At 39.7% G+C, this 27,470-nt stretch overlaps 1 protein-coding gene across 1 annotated transcript in view; it reads left to right on the top strand.

Moving 5' to 3' along the window:
* CRACR2A (calcium release activated channel regulator 2A) overlaps nt 1-27,470 on the top strand; it is a 186,599-nt gene that overhangs the window by 83,663 nt on the left and 75,466 nt on the right. The window contains exons 5-8 of the mRNA XM_069101435.1: nt 2,892-3,038; nt 9,411-9,501; nt 15,449-15,544; nt 26,579-26,766. Coding sequence (XP_068957536.1) covers nt 2,892-3,038; nt 9,411-9,501; nt 15,449-15,544; nt 26,579-26,766 — 522 coding nt within the window. The remainder of the gene's footprint in view (nt 1-2,891; nt 3,039-9,410; nt 9,502-15,448; nt 15,545-26,578; nt 26,767-27,470) is intronic.

Here is a 27,470-nt window from a genome sequence, read left to right as displayed (position 1 = left end):
ATGGAAACAGCTTCTGCCTTCTTGCTTTCACAGATCAATTACACCATATCACTCATGCATCACTCCAGTGGGGTGAAGAACAGATAGAGACGTTTTCTTGGAAAGAAGGAACATTCCCAAGCTGCCCTGGTACTTGCCTCCTTGTACACTTGCAAGGCAGAAATCATGAAATGTCCCTCTAGATCCTGATGCCAGAGGACTGGGAGAAAAATCACCCGAGGGGTTTGACTTAGATAAAAGAAAGCTATAGGGAAGGTCAATGAAAGGTTAATCTATGGACATTGGTGACTAGTTATCTCCATTTCCATCAAGGACAGAAATCCTTCAAAATCGCCTCCAATTCTATTTTCTCTATGAAGGTGTCTTTATTTCTCCCTTTCCCTAAATAAAAGTGATCTCTCTTTCATCTAATTTCATAGCATTTTTATATCCTAATTCATGGTACATATCTGTTTTTGTGTCTTATTTCCATGAATATAGCTACTGTGTCATTTATTTGCCTTTCTGACTATTGACTAACATTGCACATAATAGGAACTTAATGAATGAATGCATAGGAAAACAGGCTTATGTTGCGGCATGATGGATGCTGAAGGGGCACCAGCAGTATGCCTTAGTTGAAGAATGCCTGCAGTTATTTTTGGTAATAATCTAATTACAGGCATATAAAGGAGGTTGAGTATATTCTGCTGATGCTGGTTGGAGTAAGTATGTTTAGAGATTCAGTCCTGGTGCTTGTGATAGAATGGGTCTGCAGTGGAGTGTGAGCAACACAGAGAATGGTGGTATGTGTTGAATTTAGAGTGATTTGTGATGAGTTAGGGCAAGAGAGTGATTGGTGAGTAGCATGGCAATTCAGACTAATTGAGTCAGGGTATATGAATGGAAGGATGAGTTTGAGTGTGGAACCCTAGGCACGTTGAGAATTTGGGGCCTATGGGTACAGATCCTATGAGAGTTTGAGGTCCCCTTATGGCAGAAGTTCTTAAATGTTTATGTATCATGGACCTTTTTGGTAGTCTGGTAAAACCTGTGGGCCCCTTTTTAGAATGATGTTTTTAGATACATAAAATAAAATACATGAAATTAAAAAGGAAATCAATTATATTAAAACATACTTATTGACATATTAAAAAAATAAAAAAACAAGTTCATGGACCCCAGGTTAAGACCTACTGCCTTAGAGTGAACTCCCATCACCAAACATGGATAATATGAGAGAGAATTAAGGCAGATGTGGAGATAGGTGCCCCCAAATGTACAATAGCTGGTGAGGTTCAATTTCCACTGACCTCCTCAGACTAATTCTAGCACACAGATTAGAATCAAAGCCTCTTTAGAGGCAGGATTCTCCAATCATCTCTGCCACCCAACTCTCTCCATCGTCTACAAAGGGAAAGAGAAAGTACTTAGAAGAAAGCTAGTGGACCCAATGTATGTAAGCATAATTAGGAGAAGGTACCTGTAAGGTATGTGAAAGATCTATGTCACATGGAGACAGAAAGCTTTAGTGGTACCATGAGCAAAACATTTCTTACCATGAAGGTTGAGATACCCTATCTAATTAATTATATATAGTTACATTGAGATATGTAACATGCATACCTATATACATACATATATATAGAAAGAGAGATATCGATGGAGAGAGCTCCTACAGTGGACAAATTATAGATCTTCCTAATAATCATGTATATTCTAGACTATAAAGGCCCTGGGAGAGAGAGAATAGAAATATTTTACATGTCACTAATGTGAAAACCAGGAATGAACTTTATTTGGGCCAGGTAGCTTGAACTCATCAAAGATAGTTAGATGTTTCCTATTGCATTTCATTTCTGACCTTTCTAGTCCTAACATCGTTCACCTTGTCGGAGAGAATAGACGAAAAAAAAAGTAGTTCTGCTTTATCCCTTTTTCTGTTTTCCTTTTGTCCTTGTTTCAGCCTTTCCTTCTCTCTCTTTTTGTATGTTGTCTCATCCTTCCTTAGCAGTAAGCCAATGTCTTCTTCTATAGAGCTTAAGCCCCAGAAAACCTTTGTCATTCTTAGTTTTCCTTGCTAGTTTTAGCACATTCTGTTGGCATTTCTGACCCTATTTGTACAAGACCAAGTCATGCATTTATGTTCACCAGCCATTTTCTGCTCTTGCCTCCATCTTCTCTGTGTCTTTTTTTTAAATTGAAGTTTGTTGATCTCCCTGCTCATCCACATTGGTCATTTGGGACAACTACCTTTTTCCTCCCATATCAGAAATTTCCTTTGGGGTTTTCCGAATATCCTGCTTAAGGACTTCCGATACCTCCAGGGCTTCCTTCTGCTTTATTGATGCACATTTTTTTTTTACCCTGACACTTTGACACTTCTCAATTCTTCCCTCCTCCCCACCCACATGGAATTCTTCCTTGAAACAAATGCAATTAAAATTATTTATCTCTTGTGACTCTATTTGTACCTTTCTTTCTCTGTACATGTCTCAACTTTCTTTTCTCCCTTGTCTGCTGTTAATCACATTCCTTTGCACTAATTCCAGTGGGGAGGGGGGCATGGAGGGGTAATTTCTTTTTTCTTCTAGCTCTTTGCCTTAAACTTTCAATATCAAATGCTAATCTTTCCCAGGAGTGGGAGTGATGAATTTTCTCTTCCAAACTTCATAACCCTCATCTCAAAACACACCTGGACTCTCTTACCTTCTCCATCTTTTATATATTGGGAACTATTGTGTTAAGAGGGCTTGGCCACATAATCCACGTTCTGAGATGCATTGGACAATTAATAGACTGATGCTGGTTGCTAGGCTCAGAGTACCTCCATAGCCCTCATTGACTTGACCTTACCTGTTACTCCAATAATTATACTATTCTTCAATTCCTCCCCCCCCCCCTTTAAACAGTGAAAGTGATGTTAAACAACTTTGGGAGCAGTTAAAGAAGCATGAGCCTCACTTGCTGTCCAACTTTGAAGAGTTTCTCTCCAGAATATTCTGCCAGCTCCAGGAAGCCCATAAGGAGAAGGATGAACTGGAATGTGCCCTGAAAAAGTGAGTATCCAAACTCATTTTCTCTCTGTGCCTTCTCTCTATCTGAATAGACACATCAGTCTTCCATCTCAGTGTCTCAGAATGTTTTAAGATCGTTCTCTAGATAAGATAGCTGGGCCATTGTCTGTGGTCTAGGCTTTTGTTTTTGCCACTGTGAGGCTGATGACTTTGCATAGCTTTGTCTACCTTAGATCCAATTAATGTGAAAGTCAAGACATCACCCTTGTGATGTCATTGGTCCTCTTGGAGAACCAACAAAAACAGACAAGATTGCATTACCTTCCACTTATAGACTTGGTGGGAACGAGTAGAAAAAGAGAGAACAGCCACTTGATTGTTCCCTAGCCTTGGCTACCTCCAAGGTGTTGGGCTTGAGAGGCAACTTAGAACATTCTCTTTCCACTACCTCTGCAGATCTTTTGTGTTCTCTTCTGACAGTTCCTATCATGTAGGATCCCCCCACTTCAATGGGGTGATGATAGAACCAGGGAAATACAAGCACACATACAGTCGTACTCAACAAGTAAAAATAACACCTCTTGTCTTCTGAGGAACTGAGCTAGAACCAGGCCATGTAGATGCACTGCACAAAATATGGGACCAGTTAGATCGGTGATGTACCATTCAGTTCTTCAAATCAGCAAATGCTTATTAAGCACATACTATGTATAAAGCACTGTATTAGTGATGAAGATTTGTGTCATTGAATATCTATTACCTTTTTAAAAATCTTAGACTCCAGTCTTTCTGTTGTTTTGACTATGACAATCATTTCTTTTTTCATAACAAAGGTTTATAGTGAGTTCTCCCACCTCTTTCTCTGGTCTTCTTGCTACCCTAACTTTAAGAAGCTGATGCAACAATATAGAAGAATAATAACACCCCTTCCAGCTGTTGGGTCTCTCTGAAGCTTGTTGATTGTTTGCTGAGGATTCATTAGAGTCTGCTAAGTCACAGTTACTCAGTTCTTGTCATTGCTTTTGCTGCCTATCATACTTTTCTTTGGCTAATTCTATTTCGCTGTAGCTTGAAAGATCATTAAAAACTTTTCTTCACCATACCAACAGCTGCTGCAATCTGTGTAACAGTTATTGAAGCATGCTTTTTAAGAGCTACAACTTTTCCATGTCTCCTTGAAGTAATAGCCTTTCTTAAAAAAACAAAGAATCAAAAACATAAAAAATAGAAATACATGCATATAGCGTGAAATCTTGCTTTATTTTCACTTGACAGAAAACTAAAACTAACTAAAGATATGGCTGCTATCTTGATCCAATTTATCTGGATGTTTGGATCACCCTAATATCTGCAGAAGCATGTAAATATGACTATTCCTGTTTCAAAATGAAAATTATTGCTTTTCCCTAGTACTTCCAATACCACTGTATAGGGCTAGCAGTTTGCCGGCTAAAGGATTATCCATCCATGTCCCCTGGTGACCATAAAAAGCAAAAGAAAGTCCTGGGAAGAGAGGCAGATGAGAAGGTCAGCCATGGAGGAAGAACCCAGCTTTTGAGAAGAAATTATTCTTCCTTTTCCCTCAGCACCTCTTTCAGAGTACATCCTCTACACAGCTATCAAATGTATATGAATACACATACACTTTTACCCCCAAATCTGCAATGATCTCTTATTACTTTTTTTTTTTTTGCCTTTTGGAGGGGTAAGGTAGGGCAGTTGGGGTTAAGTGACTTGCCCAAGGTCATACGGCTAGTTTGTGTGTGTGTGTGTGTTAAGTGTCTGAGGCCGGATTTGAACTCAGGTCCTCCTGACTCCAGGGCCAGTGCTCTATTCACTGCATCACCTAGCCGCCCCTCTCTTATTACTTCTAAGTTAAAATATAAAATCCTCAGTCTGGTGCTTAAAGCCCTCCAAAATCTGGTTCCTAACTACCTTTCTCATTTGATCATACTGCCTCCCTTCATATGCTTTGTGTTATCTGTGTTGATAGTTGTCTCCTTTGTATACAGCATTCCATCTCTCGCTTCTCATCCTTTTCACAGGTGAAAGCTCCATGTCTAGAGTGTACTCACTCCTCATGTATACTTCTGTGGAACCTTTAGTTTCCTTTAAAGCTCAGGACAGGTCCTAGAACCTCGTAGTTATTAATGCTCTTTCCCTTTTGAAATTACCTTTAAATAGAAAATGAGCTGAAGGTAATGAGGTAAAGAAATGTATGGTCTATGGGAAGGGCTTTTCAGTCACAGTAAGATGGCATCATTGTAGACAATGTGAGAATAATTTTCGTGCTGAATATTCAGCCAAAAATGCTTTAACTTCTTCAAAGAAGCCCGTTCGTATCTTTGATATGTTTCAATGAGTCACAAGGATAACTAGTTATCATGTTCATCCAACAAGACTACACTAATGTTAGAGTTTTAATAAATGCACTTCATAGAGCACTTGGACTACTATTTTATTTGGACAGTGGTTGTAATAATCGGCAAAACTGGTATATTTTGGAATGTTTATTATTATCAAGTAAAATTCTTCTATTTTTGTGAGACTTGGGCTCATCACCCATTGGTTTCTTTCCATTTCCCTGACAACAGCTTTCATGTCTAGTTTAGAATTATCTAATTAAATGTAAACAAGTTTTGAACAAAGGGGAAAAAGAAGTTACTTTTTATGTACTTATTTTTAATATATAACATATTTACAGTTATATATTATGTTGCAATATATTTATATATAATATATTTATGCATAAGTATATGTATCACCCCAGTAAAATGTATGCACTTTGAGGGCAGAGACTAGGCTTGTTTTTGTATCCCTAGTGCCTAGATACCTGATATCCCCAGTGCCAAGCTTTGATCTGGTAAAGCAGAAACCATATTTTATCCTTTTTTTATATCTTCAAATATTTGTTGACTGATTCTAAATCCTATGCTGCTGGACTGAACATATTTCAATTCAATTCAACATCTGTTAAATGTATGCTATGAACAAGGCACTTCTAGAAGCTGAGGATAAAAAGTAAAAAATGAAATTCTTATAGACAGCAATCTACCGAAGGATGCAGTGCAAATAATTTGAAAAGCAGAAGAGTTAGTTCTAACACTTAAATAGGAGGGGATTAGAGAGAGCTTCCCAGTGGCAGTGGCACCTTAGCCCAAACTTGAAGGAAGCTAAACATCCTAAGGGGCAGGGATGAGGAGAGGTGCATGATGGGGATTCTGGAGCTAAGCGTAACTACCTGGAGGGAATTGATAGAATGTTGATGTCTGGGAAATCAGTTTGTCTGGAACACTAATTTTGAAGAAAGAAGTAATTTGAAATAGGGATAGAAAAAACAGTTATAGACAGAATAAAAAGGGTTTTAGATGGTCAAGCTGGGGAGCGTATGTACTTTATCTTTTAAACAACTTTATTTTTCTTATTTCTTTTTTTGTGTTTGTGTTTTCTTTTGTTTTGTTTTTGCTTTTTTGGAGGGAGAAGGTAGGGCAGTCGGGGTTAAATGACTTGCCCAAGGTCACACAGCTAGTTTTGTGTTAAGTGTCTGAGGCTGGATTTGAACTCAGGTCCTCCTGACTCCAGGGCCGGTGCTCTATTCACTGCGCCACCTAGACTTCCCATATGTACTTTGTCTTAAAAGTCATAGGTAGTCACTGAAGTTTTTTTGTATGATCAGATATGTGCCTTGGGGGGATTATTTTAGTATCATGTAGGAAGGAGAAAGACTAAAAATTAAGGAGACGAATTAGGAGGCTGTAGCAATAATCTAGGTGAGAAGTGGGAGAAGGTTGAACTAGCATTTGGAGAGAAAAGCACTGATACAAGGTATTTTGTGGAGATAGAATCAAGATTTGGCGACTGATTGGATGTGGTGGATGAAAGAGGAGTCAGAGAGAATCCCAGTGCCCCAAACCTGGGTCACTTGGAGGGCTGTGGTAGTCTTGGTGGAAATGGGCATGTTTGGAGGAAGAACAAGTGTAGAAATAGAGAGATACAGAGATCTGTGTGTATGTGTCTTCATAGATATGTGTATATGTATGTATACATATAGTGTGTGTACATATGCACACACAAATACACACATTTCTCAACTTTAAAATGGGGATGATGATAGAACCCACCTTGCATGGTTGAGAGAATTTAAATATTCTAATTTAAATAATTTAAATAGAGAATTTAAATGAAATAATATTTGTAAAAAGCACTTTGCATAGTGCCTGATACATCATAGAGACTGTGTAAATGCTTATTCCCCTTCCTTTCCTCCATCCCTGTAGGAATGGTCCTTGTACCCATGGCAGCTGATAAGATCACCAAGGGGAAAATTCAGAGAGAGAGAAAAACAAGATTACTCAGGATGGAGCCTTTCTTAGAGTATGGAAGATAGGTTATGATGCCCGAAAGGAGGCTGGAAAGGACCAAACTGGTAGAAGTAGATTCAGTAGAGGCCAAGAAAGGCCAGAGCATTCAAGATCATGGTCAGCATTAACAAAAGCTGCACAGGAGGCAAGTAGGATGAAGACTGAGAAAAGGTCATTGGAGTTAACATATAAGAGATTGTTGGTGACCTTGGAGATTGTAGTCAAGTGGTGGATTCATAAACTTGCTTCTAAGGCATCAAGAAATGAGTGGTTATTGGGGAAGTCAAGGCAGGGAGAGTAGAGAATTCTTTCCAGGAACATGGTAGAGAAAAGGAATAGACACAAGAAACAGTAAAGTGATAGGCAGGGTCAAGTGAAGGCTATTGCTATCATTTCAATAATGGAAGCAACCTGGGCATGTTTGCAAGCAGCTGGGAAGAAGCAAGTAGAAGGGAGAGACTGAATATTAGAAAAGGGAGAGAAAGAATGATCAAGGGAGCAAACTCCAGGTAGGGATAGGATCAGAGGCAGAAGTGTTAGCCTCGACAGGAGGCGAGGGTCTACATATTCCCTAGAGACCACAGCAGAGGAGAAGAGAGTGGGTGAAGATGTAGAGGGAGGGGTTTTGAGATACAGAATAGGGAGAGAGACATAGAGACAGTGAAACTGAAGCAAGAGAGAGAAGAGAGGAGAGGGGAAGGGAGGGAAAGGGGAAAGGGGATAAGGAGAGGAGAGCAGAGGAGAGGAGAGGAGGCATTGTTGGATATACAAATTGTTATTTGTCCTTTGTTTTTTGAAGAGGACCCATGATGGTGATGTCTTGATTTGCATATAAATTGGATTTAGGTGAGGCAGAGTTGCACAAAGTCATCACCTTCACTCTCTGTTCCTGAATGATCAAAGTCCAGTGGTAGGACAAAAGTCAAGATGACCGGTGACAACCTGGGCTGCAGTGGATGACCTTGGCATCTTTGATGTCTGACTCAGTGTCTTCATAACTTTTGGAACAAATTGTTCTCATCCACCCATTCTAATGGGGAGAGTTTTCACATGCTTGTCGTAGAAACTACCTCTCCTCCCCCCCCCCCCAACTCACCCATGGGTTTGAGGCCTATAAGTTACCCTCACCCTGGTTTAGCCCATTTGCTGAGATGGTTTACTGGGGTGTGGCCACTGTGCATGATACAGTTTCTTGTAGCCAAAGTGAGAGTTGGGTGAATCAGGCAGACACCAAAGATGGAAAATAGCCCTGAAAAGGGCTGGGCAAGCCCTCACACCATAGATGCCAGTCCTTCTGAACATTCTATACACTCCATGCATTCCCATATTTAGGAATACAAATATAAATACAAGCTAAAGAAAGCTCTTTCAGAGAGTTTAATTCTAATGGGGGAGACAACATGTAAAAGGAAGCTGCAAGTGAGGGGAGGTGAAAAGTATCCTGGAGAGCCAGGGGTGAACCAAGTAAGCAAGGCTGACAAGGTGGGAAAGCTCATCATGGAAGATGGCCTTCATTTTCTTAGTAAAGTAGGTGAGGTTATATGATCAGTGAGGAGAATATGGAGAGTGACTAAAATAGTTTGAGGAGAGAAGAAGCCACCTTTTAAAAATATGATAAAGAAGGGGAGAATAAAAGTATTGCCATGCAGTAATGAGTGCCCAGAAGACTTTATATAACATGAAATTATAGAATGTGTCCATTCCAGTGGCCAGTATTTTGACTCAACTATAAGTAGTCCAACAATTGCATATTTTCATTGGTAGAGGGAATTGCCTCACTGGGAATTCCCAGAATTGATAAAATCACAGAACAGGACCCTCTCCCCACCAAAAAAGTATATCATATCTAATTTGCATCACTATATAATATATTCCCTTTTTGTTGATTTAGAATTGAGCTTCCCCCTTGGCTGAAACAAAACTCCTACATTCACCAATTACACTCCCTGCTTCTAAATCAGTTATGTCTCCCAAATCACATATGTTATATATGTAAAGTGACAGTAACCTCAGCATAGATTTAGTCAAACACCCCTTTTTACCATCTGTTTAGGAAAATTGCCACATATGATGAAGAAGTTCGGCATCTCTATGAAGAAATGGAGCAGCAGATAAAAAATGAGAAGGAACAGTTTCTCTTAAAGGTAAGTAGCTAAGCCTAGAAGACCCAACTGAGGGTTTTAAAATTTTGTTATCCCTTACAGATTGCCAATAAATCAAACATTTTAAAAATGCCTACTATGTGCCAGGCATTAGGATACCAAGACAGAAAGAAGAGAAAAAAAGAAGGAAAGAGAGAGAGACAGAGACAGAGAGAGACAGACTACCTCTGCCCTCAGGGAGCTTATAGTTTTGTCTATGACATTTACAAATACGAATAAATATAAAAATATACAAAGTAAATTCAGGGGGTGGGGCACTAGCAGAGAGGGAGATCTGAATGTTTGATATGGTACTTGAGCTGAGCTATGAAGAAAACTCACCCTGTTTCTCCATGAGCAAAGATAACATACTTTTATAGCACTTTAAAGGTTATTAAGCAAAACCTTGTAAAATAGCACACCTTATTTTGTTTTGATTTTTCCTAAATGAATGAAGAAACTGAAACTCAGAACATATAAATAACTTGCCTGTGGTTACTTAGATAGTAAATGGCCAAGCCAGGATTTGACCCCAATTTTGGTAATGTTAGTTTCAACCTTCTTACCAGTATACCATATTGTCTCTCAATGGACTAGGATTATAAAATGTGGACCTGTAAAGATTAGAAACCATCTAGTCCATCCCTTTATTTGCAGCTGAGGAAACTATGATTAAGATATTACCCTGCATTTAAATTTCTCCTTTGAGCCTTACTGTGTGACTGTGAAAGAATTACCTAAGCTTTCTCAACCTTGGTTTCCTCATCTGTAAAATGGGGGTAATAATGCTTTGTATTCTTAATGTATTCCATAAGACTATTGTTAGCTTCAAATGCTGTACAGCATATAGGTCACTTTGCAAACTTTAAAGCACTTTATAAATGTCTGCTATTATTATCACCATTATTAGAAAATCTTGCCCCAAGGGTGAGAGAGAAGCCCATGAGAGAAATTTAAAGAAGAATATGAGTAAGTTGTATCAGGGAAAAGTATGATTGGAAAAGATCGACTGGTCACATGGTAAGGGATTATAAGTGGATGGACTGAGTGTATCACCAGAAAGCTTTTGGTGTCAGGAGAAAGCAAATAAGGCCTCCAATGGTTAAGTGACTTGTCTAAGGAATCACAGCTAGAAAATGACTAAGGCTAGATTTGAACTCAGGCCTTCCTGCTTTTGGCTTGGCTCTTTATCTGAGAGGCAGCTGATAGTGCAATGAATACATACATACATATACACACACACACACACACACAGATCTATACATCTATCTGTATCTCTCTATTTCTAAACTTGTTCTTCCTCCAGATATGCCCATTTCCACCAAGACTACCAGAGCCCTCCAACAGACCCAGGTTTGGAGCACTGGAATTATCTCTGACTCCTCTCTCATCCACCACATGCGATCAGTTGCCAAATCTTGATTCTACCTCTGTGAAATCTCTTGCATCAGTTCTTTTCTCTCCAAACACTAGTTCAGCTTTCTCCCACCTCCTCTGGTGAACTTAGGGGAGAACATGGACAAGGCATGTACAGGATGGGCAGGTGTCAGTGTCTTATGACTTGCATCACTGGAGAAAATGTCTGTAAGAATGAGGTCATTAATCCGTTTGACCTTTTGATGATTATTAATTATTGTGTGCCTCTTATCACACATAGTAAGTGTCAGGGCTGTATTATTTTTATTATTGCCTCCTATCAGACAGATAGTAAATCCTAGGGTTGGGTTTTAAACCCAGGCCTTCTGATTCCAAATCTATATTTTTTAAAAAGGCCATTTTCCTTATATCCTTCTTATGGTGACTCCACCAAGAAACCTAAATCTCCATGAGAAAAGACTAGGCAGTCAACTGCACCACTTAAAGCAGGCCAGTATTTCAGCACCCTTCTCTACTCCCCACCCACCCCTAGGCTTTAAAACACAGCCAGAAAACTCTATCTGCTCCCAGACCATCAGTTTGACTGCATGAGTAAGCCATAGTCAAAACCCACACTCTCGTGCCTGTCAGACACTGCAGAATGATCTTCTGGGACTGGTAATCCTTATTGGCAGTCTCCATTCTTCTTCTTTTATCTCAAATGAGCAGACCCACTGTGGGACCAGGGTTCACTGGGTTATTGCCTGTAACTCATGTTCCACTACTTGCCTGGTGAAACATAGGCCCTTGTGAATAGCCACTAACACTGAAGGCAAGCTTCCAAGGAGTAACGGGCAAAGGAGGAAGAAATTAAATTACAAGTGTAATTTAAGATAATCAGAACCGGACAGCACTCAGCCCTAACTCCTCCCAGCTTTCTCCCTCCCTCAGCTTCCTTTTAACACAATACCTATGAAACTGACTGGATTGGGTGGTTAGACTTTTTTAATGGAAGCAGAGATGACTGATATTTATTCTGGAACATCGATAGAAAGCACGCATAGATGGATTTGTGGGAAAGGGGGAGAGTAGGGTAGGGAGGTGAGTGAAGAAGGGAACCATTTTTGGTTGCTACTAACTTTAAAGTTCCTGGAGTAGTCTCATTTTTTTTCTCTTTGAACAAAAAGACTATTTTCCAGGAATAAGTGGGAGAAGACAGGAGGAAAAAGAACCATTATTTCTTTAAGTAGCGTGGGATTTGAGGGGGGAGGAAAAGAAATGGTCCTACTGAATTTGTGGTTTAGCCACAGTCCTGGCAAGGAAAACACACACAAAAAAATTGTGTACGTACACTTATAAGAAATCATAGCACTGGAATGCCAAACAGTGACATTGGCATAAAAGAGTGGGATGGGGGAGACAGGGAAGAGGAGCACATTAGTGTCTGCTGCTGGAACGGTCCATCTGAGTTCAACATCATTGTTTTTTAGCTCAGCTCCATGTTGGGTCTCCTATCCCAGCTTGTTTTCCAGAAGGACAATGATAAGCGGGAACATGTCGAGAAGAGAGTGTGATGATGAGGGGCCTCAAGGCCCTGCCTATGACAATCAGTTAAAAGAAATGGGTATGTTTAGCCTGGAGAAGAGAAGAATTCCAGGACACGATAGCTGTCTTCGAGTATTTGAAGGGTTGTCATTTAAAACAAAAATCTGAGTTGCTTTCTTTGTCCCCAGAGTGCAAAATGAGTAGCAATCAGTGAAAATTGTACAAGACAGATTTAGGTTTGATATAAATTCAATTCAATTAAACGAACATCAAATGCTTACTCTATCTATGCAAGGCACTATGTTAGAACCACCAAAGACAAAAAACAGGGTAGGCCCTGCTCCCAGAGAGTTTACAGTGTATAGGACGGGGTACACAGAGAAGGTACAATGTCTACACAGAGAAGTCAATGTAAAATATCTTGAGGAAGAGAGTCCCCTGGCAACTTAGGGATCAGGAAATACGACATAGAAAGTAGCATGTGAGCTAAACCTTTAATGAAATACAGATTCTATGATAAGAGGAAAAAGTGAGAAGCAAGTGCATTTCAGGCATGAGGGACAATGGGATGGGAAATGGAAAGGAAGTGAGAGGAAAACTGGTTGGCTGACTTTCCTGAAACAGCACATGGGGGGAGTAATATGAAGTAGCCAGAAAGGCAGGTTCGATCTAGTCTATGAAGGGCTTTAAATCCCAGACCTTTATAGTTTATCCAGGAGGCAATAAGGCTTTCAAAACTGTTCCTTAGGAAGATTGTTTTGGTAGCTCTGGGTCAGATGGATTGAAAAAGTGAGAGAATGGAAGAAAGGAGATCAGTTTGGAGTTTGTTTGTTTTTTTTCCAGGCAAAAGATGTTAAGGGCCTGAATTAATGTAACTGCCATGTGAGTGAATAAGGGGCAGATGGGAGAAATGTAGCTAATATGCTTATAAGGTGCTTTAAGGTTTGTCAGGTGCTTTACAGATTCCGTTGCCTCTTATCTTCATACCAACTCTGGGAACTAGATACTATTATTATCCCCACTTTACAGTTGAGGAAACTGAGGCAGAAAGAGGTTAAATGACTTGCCCAGGATCACATAACTAGTAAGTGTCTAAAGTAGGATCTGAACTCAGGGTTTCCTGATGTCCAACCCATCACTCTATCCCCTGCAGTAGGGATAAAGTTGACAAGAATTGGCATTTCAGTTCAACAATTTCTAAGTAATTGTTGAATAGGTGCATGATACCATAATAAAATTGTAAGTGTAGGGGCAGCTAGGTGGCGCAGTGAATAGAGCACCAGCCTTGGAGTCAGGAGGACCTAAGTTCAAATCTGGCCTCAGACATAACACTTAACTATCCGTGTGACCTTGGGCAAGTCACTTAACCCCAATTGCCCTTCAAAAAAAAATTTTAAGTGCAAGGGCAAAAAGTAAATGTTCATTGCTTTCAGTGAGATGGTTTTCTAATGTTTAGGTTTGATTGGTAAAGGAAGGGAGAAGTATTAAGGATGACTCCAAATTGTCAGTTAAGGAACATTCGATGCCTACATTTATATTGCCAGGTAGGGCAGTGGATAGAACACTGGACCTGAAGTCAGGAAGACCCAGTTTCAAATCTGGCCTCAGACACTTATTAGATGTGTGACCCTGGGCAACTCATTTAATCCCATTTGCCTTGGTTTCCTCATCTGTAAAATGAGCTGAAGAAGGAAGTGACAATCCACTCTAGTATCTTTGCCAAAACAGTCATAGAGAGCTGGGCATGACTAAAACAACTAAACTGGCAATACAGAAAGGAAAAAAGAAAGTCCCTCGCCTCAAGGAGCTCACAACTAAATCTAGGTTTATAGGGTCAGCTAGTGGGCTGCTGTGTCTCCTCCCTAAGATAGGGGCCTATGTATAACAGGCGTTGCATATACTTTGGGGAGTATTCTCACATATATCATTTCACTGGACTAGGAGAGCATAGTACAGTGCAGTGGGCTGGGTTTGGAGTCCGAGGAACAGTATATTGCAATGGAGACAGTAGGCAAAGGAGCTGGGTTTAGATTCTGTCTCTGATGTAATCTTGGCAAAATCATTTAAATTCCCTGGGCCTCAGTTTTCTAATCTGTAAAGTAAATGTATTAGACTAGATAATCTCTCTCTCTCTCCCTCTCCCTCTCCCTCTCCCTCTCCCTCTCCCTCTCCCTCTCTCTCTCTCTCTCCCTCTCCCTCTATCTGGTAAGGAGACCTGAGTGTGAATACACTAATGGGCTTCTAATGTAAGACGGTATGTTATAGCTAACTATGTTGGTGTCTTACTTCCTTAGGAGAATGTGAATTCTATGAGAGTAGGGAGTGTTTTATCCAATCTAAACTTATTTCCTTCAATCCCTAGCATAGTGCTAGACAAAAAGAACAGATATGCAACAAGAATTGTTGTTATGGTCTTCCTTTTATTATGTTATGGTTTCATTTTTACCACTTACTGGCTGTATGACCCTAGCAATTAAATTTGCCTCATTTGCAAAGTGAAAGGGTTTAACCATGGATGGCAAGAATATTGACTATGGAATGAGAGGTTGTTGTTTAGACTTTTTCAGTCATGTCCAACTCTTCATAATCCCATTTGGGGTTTTCTTTGCAAAGATACTAGAGTGTTTTGCCATTTCCTTCTCCATCTTATTTTACAGATGAGGAAACTGAGGCAAATAGGGTTAAGTGACTTGCCCAAGGTCACACAGCTAACAAGTGTCAGAGGCCAGATTTGAACTCATGAAGAGGAGTCTTCCTGACTCCAGGCCTGGCAACTCTATCCACTGTGCCACCTAGTTACCTGGGTGTAAATCCCTCCTCTGACACTTCCTACTTGCGGACTTTAGCAAGTAATTTAAAAGCTTCTTGACCCAAATTTACTCATCTTTAAAATGAGGGGTTTGGCCTCTGAGCCCTCCTGTAGTTCCAGATATAAACCTATGACTAATATCCCTTCCAATGCTGGCTGCTGACTCTTTGACTTTGAATCTTAGGACATCTCTCACCAGGCTGGATCTGGATTTCATTTTTTCTTCTTTTGGTTGGACAGGATGTGAAGAGATTTCAGTGCCAGAGTCAGGAGCTGGAGCAAAAACTTGTATCAAAGGAACAGGAGCTGGAGCAGCTTGTCCAAAAGCAAAAACAGGTATTTCACACCATTGCCTTTAAAATAACACACACACACATCATTCTATTATGCTCCCCCTACCTCTCTCACCTTCTCTAGGTGAGGTACTTAAGTTAAAAAAAATTCTGCAAGATTCCATTTAGCTATCAAAGTGAAAGTCTTTGAAATCACAGGTAACTAAATGAACACTAATTCTCCAATTCCAGGAGCAGAATTTGGGAAAATTGCTCTAGATTTCCCATGAGATGATGTTAGGCATTATCCTTATTTCCCATTTATTTTTTTAACTTAACAATTATTAATAAACATGAATATTTTACTATCTAAAGAACAGAAGAGAATTGTATATGATATTGTAAATTTCTGCTATGTAACTTTTATTAATATGTTATTTGTTATGTAGTTTTTATAATAAATTTAGCAGAAAAGACTCTTCTCTGTTATAGAAATACTTCTTTCTAGAAAACAACAGAATAATGGTAGCAGAATTGCACTGTTTGTGGATCCTTATGAATTTCTTTTAGTTTTCTTCTGTTTTAAAAAAATGTTACTGATACTTTCTTTGGCATCCCAATCACTCCCTATTCCCCTGACCCATAGAAGCCTTCTCTTATAACAAATTAGTACATTATAGTCAAATAGCTAGATGGCACATTGGATAGAGCACTTCCTGACCTGGGGTCAGCAAGACTTCTATTTCTGAGTTCAAATCTAGCCTCAGACACTAACTAGCTATGTGACCTTGGGCAAGTCACATAACCATCTTTGCTTCAGTTTCCTCATCTGTAAAATAAGCTGAAAAAGAAAATGGCAAACCATTTCAATATCTCTTCCAAGAAAATCCCAAATGTGGTCACGAGAGTCAGACACAACTGAAAAATGACCAAATAACAACAAAAATAGTCAAGGAAAACGAGGCAACACATTGCCCAGGTCTGAAAATTCACATCTCGTGCTATAACTCTGGTCTGACATCTGCGTGCCAAGATATGGCTGGAATTCTTTATCAAGGTTCTTTGAAGTCATGATTGTTGATTGCATTGAATTGTTCTATAGCCTTTCAGGGTTGTTTCAGCTTACATTATTGTGGTCATCATGTAAATTGTTTTCCTAGTTCTGCTCAATTCATTCTTTATCAGTTCACAAAGGTCTTCCCACATTTCTCAAAATTCCCTAATTGATGGACACCCCCTTTGTTTCCAGTTGATGGTGACCACAAAAAAATGCTGCTATAAATATTTTTGTAAGCGAATGTCCTTTCTCTTTGTCTTTGACTTCTTTGTAATATATACCTAACAGGGATAACCCTGAGATATACACTTTAGAGACTCTGGGAGTTTAATTCCAAATTCCTTTTAAGAATGGTTGGAATAATTCGCATTTTTAACCTATTAAACATTAGTGTTTGTTCTCTCACACAGCCCAACCAAAAATCACCATTTTCCTTTTTTATCATCTTTGCCAATCTGATGTATAGAGTTGCTTTAATTTGCATTTCATTCATTATTAGTGACTTGGAACATTTTTTAAAAATCTGTTGTTTGCATTTCTTCTTATCATTTGACTTATCTATTGGGGAATGACTCTTAATCTCATATGTTTGTATACAGGGTTCATACAAGTCTTCTCAATCAGTTTGAGATATCTACTAGGTACCTGGACATCAGAAAAGAGTAATTGAATCCACAGGATCTTACAAGTTCACCACATGAGAGAGTATAGAGGGAGAAAAAAAGAGAAGAAAGGACACACCCTTGAGGAACAACCGCAGTTAGTGGGCATGACCTAGATGAAGATCTAGTGAAGGAGATTGAGAAACAGTGGTCATTCAGGTAGGAAGAGAACCAAGAGAGAGCAGCGCCATGAAAATCTGGAGAGAAGAGAGTATACAAGAGGGTGATGGGCAGTGTCAAAGGCTATAGAAAGGACAACGAGGATAAAAGAAATTCCCTTCGTATCTTTATATATATATATATATACATATATGTATATATATATATTCTCTTATATCTTAGATATCAGATCTTTATCAGAGAGATTTTTTTCTTCAATTAAATATTTCCCTTCTTCCTTTAACTCTGTTGATCTTGCTTATGTAAAAGATTTTCAATTTCATTCAATTAGCATTGTCCATATTACTTTTTCTGGGCATCCCTGAACCTAATTTAGTTAAGAACTCCCCCTTCAGCCATACTTGTAAAAGCTATCTCATTTCCTTCTCTAATTTGTTTATGATATGACCTTTTGTATTTAGCTCACGGGTCCATTTGGGAGCTTATTTTAATATGACATGTAATCTGCATAAATCTAGATTCTTCCACACTGATTTCTAACTTTCCTAGAAGATTTTGCAGAATAGGGAGTCCTTACCCTAGGCCATTTCCCTAAATATACACAGAGAAACTTCTATTTTTTTTTTAATGCATCACTGTTCTTTGTAAGAAAGATGCCTATACCTATTTGACTATACTCATTTGTTATAAGAGAAAGTTTTTATTTATTTTGGGGGAGGAGAGAAATGCACAGGAATAGAAGTGGGTAACCATGAGTGATGAAAAAAAGAACAAAAAAAGTGAGTATCAATGAAAAACACAGAAGAGAGCAGAAAGAAGTTCAAAAGGGGAAATGGAAAAGCTGGGAAGTGTTGATATGCTCTATTAAATTTTACACACACACACACACACACACACACACACACACACGAAACCCAAACTGTATGTAAAAGAGATTCACAGTTTCTGTTCTTTGTGTGTGTTCGTCAATATTGATTAAGTTAATGATATAAAAAGAAAATTAAAAATAAAAGTGTGATCTACCTTCTAAGTATAATCTGTAATTTTGAGTTTCAGAAGCTATATGTTAAGACTATTTAAAGAAAAAAAATGTTTTTTGCAGGAAAAATAAGTCAATTAGACCAAAGCTTCTGGCATTAGATATCTGGTCAAGGAGGTCCCACAGATAACCTTTATCCAAAGTTTCCTATGACCTGGAGAAATGAGCATGGAGGAGGAGTAGAAATACTTTTAGGGGCAGAAGAGCCGAGTTTGAGTCTGCCCCTTGCTAGCTGTGTATTCTTGGCAAACCATTTAATGACACTGGTCTTAAATGACGTGTGGACACTGAGTTACGTGAACAGTGAGCCACATTCTGACTATTTCTTTGTTATTGTGTAAGGATGGATGTTTATTTCTAGTCTGTGAGAGAATATTCAGAAGCCAATTTGGAGACCCCCAAACGGCAGCAAGATACGTAGAAAAACCACTAGATTTAGAGGCTTCAGTGGTGCAGTGGATAGAGCATTGGGTTGGGCCTGGAGTCAAATCTTGCCTCAGATGCTTACTAGCTGTGTGACCCTGGGCAAGTCACTTTACCTCTGTTTGCCTCAGTTTCTTCATCTGTCAAATGGTGTTAATAATAGAACCTACCTTCCGGTATTATTGTGAGGATCAGGTAAGATAATATTTGTAAAGTACTTAAATCAGTGCCTGGCACAAATTAGGTGCTATATAAATGTTAGTTCTCATTACTTGGAGTGAGATGCACCTTCAAATCCCAACTTTGTTACTCTCTGTTACCCAGAGCAAGTCATTCAACAGCTCTAAGCTCAATTTATATCTATAAAATGTAGATCACTTGTAAATATGAATTGTATATATTTTCTCTATATGTGGATAGAGAGAAATTATATATCTATATAAAATGTAGATGTTCATGTGTGTGCGTATATGTGTGATGTATACATATATGTGTGTATATGTGCATGTGTAAGTATGTACACACACATATGGGGGTAGGTAGGTGGTGCAGTGGGTAGAGCACAGGGCTTGGAGTCAGGAAGATCTGAGTTCAAATGTGGCCTCAGACACTTACTAGCTGTGTGACTCTGGGCAAGTCACTTAACCTCTATTGGTCTAAGTTCCTCATCTGTAAAAATGGAGACACACCAAAGAAGGAAACAGCAAACCACTCCATTATCTTTGCCTAGAAAGCCCAATCAAACACAACTGAACAACAACACATATGCATATATGTATATATGTGTGTGTATTGTATGTAAGTTAGACATAATTTATTCTCTGGGTCTTCACCTTTTATTCTAAATGTCTAGGCAGAAGAATAAAAAGGGTATCATGCGGTAACATTTATTAAACATTATGGTGTATCTAGACTTAGACACAGATGTAGATATAGCTATAGATGTACCAGTGGAAGAAACTTCTGGTACAGAAACTCCCTCCACCACTCATCTGAAACATCCAGTCTCAGAGTTTTACTTGACTCCATAGCAGAACCTCAATTCATGTTGTATGCTGCCTGTGGAATAGTGCCAGTTCTGGGACTATTTACCTCCCAAGGTTGGTGAGAGGAAAGCATTTTGTAAATCTTAAAGCATGATAAAAATGCTCATTTTTATTTTTCAAGGAAGTTCCCTTTGTAGATAGGAGGCTGTGGAAAGAGAGCAGGACTGGAAGTCAGAAGGCTCGGGGTCAGTCCCTGCTGTGGCCACGTGCTTGTTGTGTGGTCGCAGACAAAGCATAGACAGGCTCCTTAACATCTTTGAGCCCACTTTGCTTCATATGTAAGATGAAGGAAATGACACCTAGCATGCTAGCTGCCAGAGTGATGGTAAGGATTAAAAGAAATAAGCTACATAGAGTCCTAGGTGAAACGCTATTATTATTGTAGGATAATGATTAACAATAGCTTGTTGTCACATGTCACACAGATAGAAAAAGGTCCTGAATGGTGAGTCTCTGGGTTTGAGTCCGGACTGCTGTGAACACCTTGGGTTGGTCACTTTGTTGTTCTGGCCTTAGGTCTCTCCTTTGTGAAATTAGGGGGTTGGACTAGATAACCTCAATGGGACCTTCTGGTCAATAGTGTGCCAGCATATATTTAATAACCAGCTTGGGGGGGGGGGGAAGCTTTTAAATTTAATCTCCATTCTTTACATTTTTTCTATCACTTTCTATAGACAATCAACTAAAAATTTGTGACATTTGGCCAGTTTCTGAGATGTAAATAGTTCTACCAAAAGGTTAACAGTTGGCTCTTATAAGCTAATACTAGCTAGCTCCAGCATGGCCCTGCTTCTGGCTCTAAATTCTCTGATGCTTTGAATCAGGGAAAATGCCTTTTCTGCATCTTCGTCTTTTGTCCTAAGCCTCAGGGCAGAGGAAGACAAAGGAATCATTAAATACCTACTCTCTGCATAACCCCATGCTAAGCAGTGAGGGAGATAGAAAACGTATATGACATGTTTGCTTTCCTCCTAATACTTACATTCTAGCTGGTAGCAGAAGTGAGACAGCCAAAAAGATAACGAAAATACCTAATATTCCATAGCAAAGGACATCAGAGCAAAGCACAGTGCCCCATGAAGCCTAAGAAAGGAAGCTGCAGCAGATCGGAGGAGCCACAGAGGCTTCCTGGGAAAGGCTTCATCCGAGTTGAAATGTAAAGGGTGGGTCAGAATTTAGCAGTCTAAGAGAAGGAGAAAGGTCATTCTAGGGGGGCAGTCTGAGCAAAGGCACACATGAGGTGAGAGGACAGAGAAGGTTCAGGAAAGAAGAATGTTGTCCAACTGCTTAATTTGCCTTATCTGCAATTGGAAATATCTCTGCCCTGGACAGACCTAGACACAATCTGTGCTTCAGTTTGGATGGTGGGAAGCTATTTTTAGTGGAATCATCCAATCCCCTTGGAAAGCCTTGCCAGTGCAGGAGCAGGCTGGTGTTTGGGGTTCTCAGGGAAAGGGCTGTGCAGCTGGTGTTCAGGTCAGAGGCAGAATGGATTCAGATCATAAAATTTAGAGACAGGGACTCTGGGTTCTTTGTTTCCCCAGCACTTAGCACAATGTCTGGTTGTGTGTGTGTGTGTGTGTGTGTGTGTGTTCAAATTTATATAGTAAGCACTTAATTGTTATCGTTTGCCCTTCATTCTCAAAGAGGACCATGACGTCAGGGAGGTGATGCCGTGACATGTAAGTGAACTGGATTTAAATGAAGGAGGGCTGTGCAGAGTTACCAGCCTCACTTTCTCCTCCAGAGCCATCTGGGTCCAGTGACAAGATATAGATCAGGAGGACTGGAGACGGCCCAAGATACAGTGGGAGTCCTTGGTCTTTTCAGTGCTAGCTAGCAAAAAAGACCCCTGTCATCTCCTTCTGATCAATTGTTTGATGCCCTTACTATCTGTGGGCTTAGTGCTCTGAAAGCAGCTACTGCCACTGCCGATTCACTCATTCCCAAGGCCTGCTCCTGGTTTGCTGGGTCCAGGACAGGGCTGGCAAGGCCTTGTGCTAGACTGCATTCCACTCTCACCTTGGTGCAACAGACCTTTTCTGCTGACCTTCTAAATTGTCTGTAGCATCTATGAACTGAGAGGTTTGGAAACTGCCTTTGCTGCCCCTTGTTTAGTCTCCTTGAGGCCTGCTCCTGGTTTTCTGGGGCCTAGTCTGTGATGGCGTGGCCTGTAACACACTGTGCTTCAGTCTCACCTGGTGCAACAGACCTTTCCTGCCAACTTCCAAGTTGTCTTGGGATGGAAATGTGTTTCCCTCCGTCTCTTTGTGGGTTCTGCTGCTCCAGAATTTGTTAAGAGTCATTTAAAAAAACTATTTGGAGGAGTTTGTGGGGAGAGCTCAGGGGAGTCACTTTTAATCTGCCGTCTTGACTCTACCTCAGTCTTTTCAAGCTAAGGTCTTTAACAGGTCTCAGTTTGACTGATAGACTGACTCAAAGACCATAGGATCACAGAGTCAGAGCAGGAAGTGGATTGTTTCATCTAACCTTCATTTTATAGATGAGGAAAATGAGACCCAGAGACTTCATGTGAATTCCCAAGGTCACACAGTGGCAGAGCAAGGCTTTGGGCCCATATATCTGAATATAGCAGAATGGTTTGGGTATCCTGATGCCTACATGCTCTCACTCTGCTATCACAACAACTGTTTCATTTTTAGCTTTGGGTCTCCGGCGCAAAGCAATAGTACCTGGTATATAGTAGGGGCTTAATAAATGTTTTTTTTGAATGAGTGAATTAGGTGCTTACCATGTACAGGCAATGTGCTTTGTATCAAAATACAAAAACAAAATGGTCTCTGTTCTCTTGTTCTGTTGGAGGTAGCAGAAGGGGAGACCATGGACAACAAAAAAGGTTAACAGAAAATATGAACAAAGTCATTCCAGGGAAGAAAGGCAGGAGTAACCTGAGGAGATTGGGATTGGCTTCCTGAAGGAGGTGGTCCTTGAACTTTTTTAAAAATGTATTTTATTTTTAATGTATAGAACAAAATAAGTATTTCCACAACATAGTATAATAAAAAGATGATTGCACATGAAACTTCAAACCTACTATATACAACTTGTTGTTCCTTTTAAATATATAACAAAGTTATCATGTAACTGATATCCCTGCCCCAGATATGGCCACCATTAGACACAAATAGGTGTATATTTACACACATACACACATATACATATATACAGACATGTATGTATGCATATATGTATATCTATATGTATGTATATTTTATATGTATGTATGTATTTATTAGTTCTTTCTCTAGATGAAGATAGCTTCTTCATATGTCTTTTGTAGTTCATTGAACTTTGAAGAAAGCCAGGGATTCCAAGGGGAGAAGGCAGAACATTTCAGGTATGTAGGACAGTTGCTCTCAAGGCCCTGAGACAAGTGATGGAGTGTTATGTGGGGTGAACAAGTTGTGGTACATGATCGTGATGGAATACTACTGTGTTATAAGAAATGATGAGCTCGATGATCTTAGAAAAACATGGATACATTGGCATGGAGTAATGAAGAGTGAAATGACCAGAACCAAGAGGATGTTGTTTACAGTAACAATATTGTTTTAAGAATAACTTTGAGCAAATAAATCATTTTGATTATTATAAAAATCCAAATTAATTACAAAGGACATATAAAGAAAGACATTATCTGCATCCAGAGAAAGAACTGATAAATTGAAGTATGCATGATTTAACTAACACACACACACACACACACACACACTTGTGTCTGATGGTAGCCTTCTTTAGGACAGGGGAGAGGGAAGAAAGAAAAGGAGAAAAAAGAAATTTATGTAACAATTTTATTATATATTTAAAAGGAATGGCAAGTTGTACATAAGAGATTTGCATTTTATTTTTATTATATTGTATTATGGAAATGCTTGTTTTATTCCATAAATTAAAATAAAATAAAATTCAAAATCTATGCAGTGAACAGCACATGGACAAATCTGACTTCTAGACAGAGTGCATGAAGTTGACTGACAGATCAAAAGCCCAGAAAGGAGACCAGACTGAGCCAGATCATGAAGGGCTTTAAAAGCCAAACCAAATAGTTTGCACTTTCTCCCAGAGATAAGAGCGAGTCATTGCCTCTTCTTGAGCAATGGAGTGACACTGAGAACTGTGCTTTGGGAATATCAGTATGACAGCTGGGTGAAGGATGGATTGGAGAGGGAAGAGACTGAAGACTGGGGAACCAATCAGGAGGCTGTGGCAGCTGTCCAGGTGGCAGGTGCTGAAGGCCCAAACCAGGGTGGTTACAGTGTGAGAAGAGAGGAGGGGACAGCTGCTCTCTGAGCAGAAATGACATGACTTAGCAACTATTTAGAAATGAGGGCTGAGGGAGAGGGAAAGGAAAAGGGAGAAGTCAAGTGTTAAATGCTTTTGGAAAGGGCAGCTTGCTCTTTGTCATGGACTGGGGCTATCTTCTTTTTCCTTTCCTCTTTATCCCTATTATACATGAAGTTCTTGCCAATTAGATTTATCTATTAAATGAATGATGGCAATGCTATTTAATTACTAAATGCTTGTCTAATTACCCAAGAGCCCCTGAGGAATCTTCCAGAACTCCTTGTTATTCTCATCCTTCTTTCTCTTCCACCAGCTGCATTAATTACACCAGTTTTTTTTTTAAGTAATATATTTTTAATGGTATAATTCTTTGTTTAGTGAAAGAGTTGAAGATATATAGAGATAGTCTGCTGGTAGAGAGAAGCCGAAGGATCGCATTTCTGTGGTACCTTATTGCTTACAAAGTCCTTTCCCCCACCCTGGAAAGGAGGTAGAAAAGGTTGTATTCAGAGTATTTTATACTACATTTTCTGTATTAGGAAATGAAGTGATATGAATGAATGAATGAATGAAGCATTAATGAAGTACTTACTACCTACAAAGCCACAATCCTATTCTTAAGGAGCCCACACACTAACAGATGGAAATTTCATGCAAAGGTCACACAGCTGGTGAGTGACAGGGCTGGGATTTGAACCCAGGAGAGCAGGGCATAGTGAAAAGGTCAGTGTTCTTAGAGTCAGAAGGCCTAGGTTTGTTGTCATTCTCACTTGTCCTTTGTTGTTGAAGAAGACCATGACATCAGGGATATGATGCCATGACGTGCAAGTGAATTGGATTTAAGTGAGTGAAGGTTGTTTGAGTCCCATATCTAGCACAGGCTAGCTGGGGGATTCTGGGAAAATCACTTAACTTTTTTCATTTTCAGTTTCAATTGTAAAATGATGGTAATAACACTCAATCAACATCATGAGATTACTGTTGGGAAACTTCAAGTGTTATATAATGATGAGCTACTACTATTATTTGTTATCCAAGTTCAGTGGTTTTTTTCCTCTTATCACTGTAAGTGGTTTAAGCATAGAGGAAAAACAATATTTAGAGCTAGAGACCTAGTCCAGGGATGGGAAACTGTAATAGGAATGTAAATTTAAAGATCTTCCCTGCCCCTAGGCTAAAGTGCACCTGGAGCCTGGGGTAGAAGGCTTGTTTTTCACTAGATACTTTTTGATTAGCCAGTGGGTCCAAAAGGTTGTTACATTCTCTGAGCCAGGAGAAGGCTATATAAGCCCTGATGTGAGGCTTTGTTTTGGGGGCTCACTTTGAGAAGTGTTCTGTAATTTGATCAGATGAAACTCTGGGAAGCCGCTGTCCAGGGCCCCCCGGCTTTGAAACCCAGATGTTGATTTGGTATGGATGTAATGGTTGGACAGTTTGGAAATCTGTCTACTTGATCTGTTTCTGTCTTGCTAATTCTGTCTGTATATTCTGAAGCTCGGGGTGTTGACCTTTTTCCCCTGAACTAGGTGAATGATACATATTTGACTGATTAAAGTAAGCTTGTTAACCCATTTTGAGTTGCTTTCCTTTATCAAAGCAGATCCAAGAACCTGTGGTGGCAGACACCCTGGGGATGCTGGGGTGCTTGCTGCTACAGGAACATGTGGCCTCAAGGCTCCAGGTTTCCCACTCCTTTCTAGTTTGACTCCCTCATTTAATAAGGAAAATGGCAGACAGAGAGGTAGCAGTGACTTGCCTCAGATTACTCAGTAGGATTACAAACAGCTGAAAAGGATCTCAGAACTTCTAGTCCAGTTCTCTCATTTTATAGATGTGGAAACTGAGGCCCAGGGAGGTGAAGGAATTTGCCCAAGGTCACACAGGTAATAAGTAGCAGGACCAGGATTCAAACCTAGGTCTTTGAACTCTAAATCTCATTACTCTTTCCATGATGCCTCTCTTTAAATATGCTTTGATTGAGTTATTGTTGAAGCTTCTTTCTAAAGCAGAGTGTTTTTGGTTACCATACCAGGCTCCTCCAGATGGGAGTAACTGGGATTACTTAATTTAAAGAAGAGAAGGCTAAAGAAAAGGACTGAATACTACTACGAAGACCTAAGGGGATAGTTTTGTGAAGAATGACTCTAATTGTTCTCTGCCTAGCAGATTTTAAGAATATCCTTTCATGATTGAAGGATAGAGAATTCCCTTTCCTGGAGATTGAATACATCTGTTTGGGCTGATTTACTCAAGTTTTTCCTAGACACAAGGGAATGGATGAAGGGTTCTCTTTCCTATATGAAGATATAGATGTAAAATAGGAGAATAGACAATCTGAGCAAGTAATAAAGGGAGCAGGGAACCTGAGAATGTCTTTCTGTTTTGGGGGGCCAAGAGGGTCTGTCTGGTTTATTGTTTTGTCTTGACCTCTGTTACTCTTTTCTAGCTGGAAGGTCAGTTCATGGCTCTCAACAATGACAAGCATGAAACTAAAGCAGAGAACACTAAACTTAAACTCACCAACCAGGAACTGGCCAAGGAATTGGAATGGACATCGAGCGAGCTCCAGCAGGCTCAGCTACAGCTGGAGAGTCTGCAGAAAGAGTCCTGCCAGCTGCAAGAGGAGAAGGAGATGTGAGTGGTGAGCTAATGGCAATCATGTTGTCTGGACTCAGATGGCATCTCACATGCCAGGTCCACCTTGCGCCTATACAATCCCATCAGAAGTGACCTATCTTGTGTTTTGTGGAATGTAGGCCCTTCTTCTTGCCTTCTAAGATTGTAACTCATTATCTCATCAAAGAATTTATCTAATCTTAATGGCTATTCATGAATTAATGTTCTACCTTCTTGAAGACATAAAGCCTTAGCTAGGGGTGTGCTGGAGCCCAGTCACATTGTTAAATTCAAAGGGAGAGCTGATTGTTAAATTCAGGGGGAGCATTTACACCTCAGTGATCAGCAAATGCTGCTGATTTTTTGTTCTTTTGATTGTCTAGAGCAGGAGCAGGGAACCTTTGGCCTCAAGGTCACAAGCCAAATTTTACAGAACAAATCCTTTTTTTATTAAGAGGATTTGTTCTGTGAAGTTTGAATTCAGCCAAAGGGCCACACTTCAGGACCTAGAGGGCCACAGGTGGGCTTGAGACCACAGGTTCCCCATCCGTGGTCTAGAGTCTAAATCTAAGAAATTTATTAATGATATAATAAATAATATTAATTATGGGAAAAATGTTAATAATTCAGGTTACACTTAAAAGTACAGTTATCCCAGAGTGTGGCACCCTCACAATCTGGAAAACACATGAAAAAATTTTTGGCCTTCCCTTCATACTAGA

Source organism: Petaurus breviceps, unplaced genomic scaffold (genome assembly GCF_028583685.1).
Source record: "Petaurus breviceps papuanus isolate PSGF00001 unplaced genomic scaffold, PetGlider_PUasm1.0 470, whole genome shotgun sequence".
NCBI lineage: Eukaryota > Metazoa > Chordata > Mammalia > Diprotodontia > Petauridae > Petaurus > Petaurus breviceps.
Note: the sequence above shows the minus strand (reverse complement) of the source record. Positions and strands in the feature narration are given on the sequence as shown.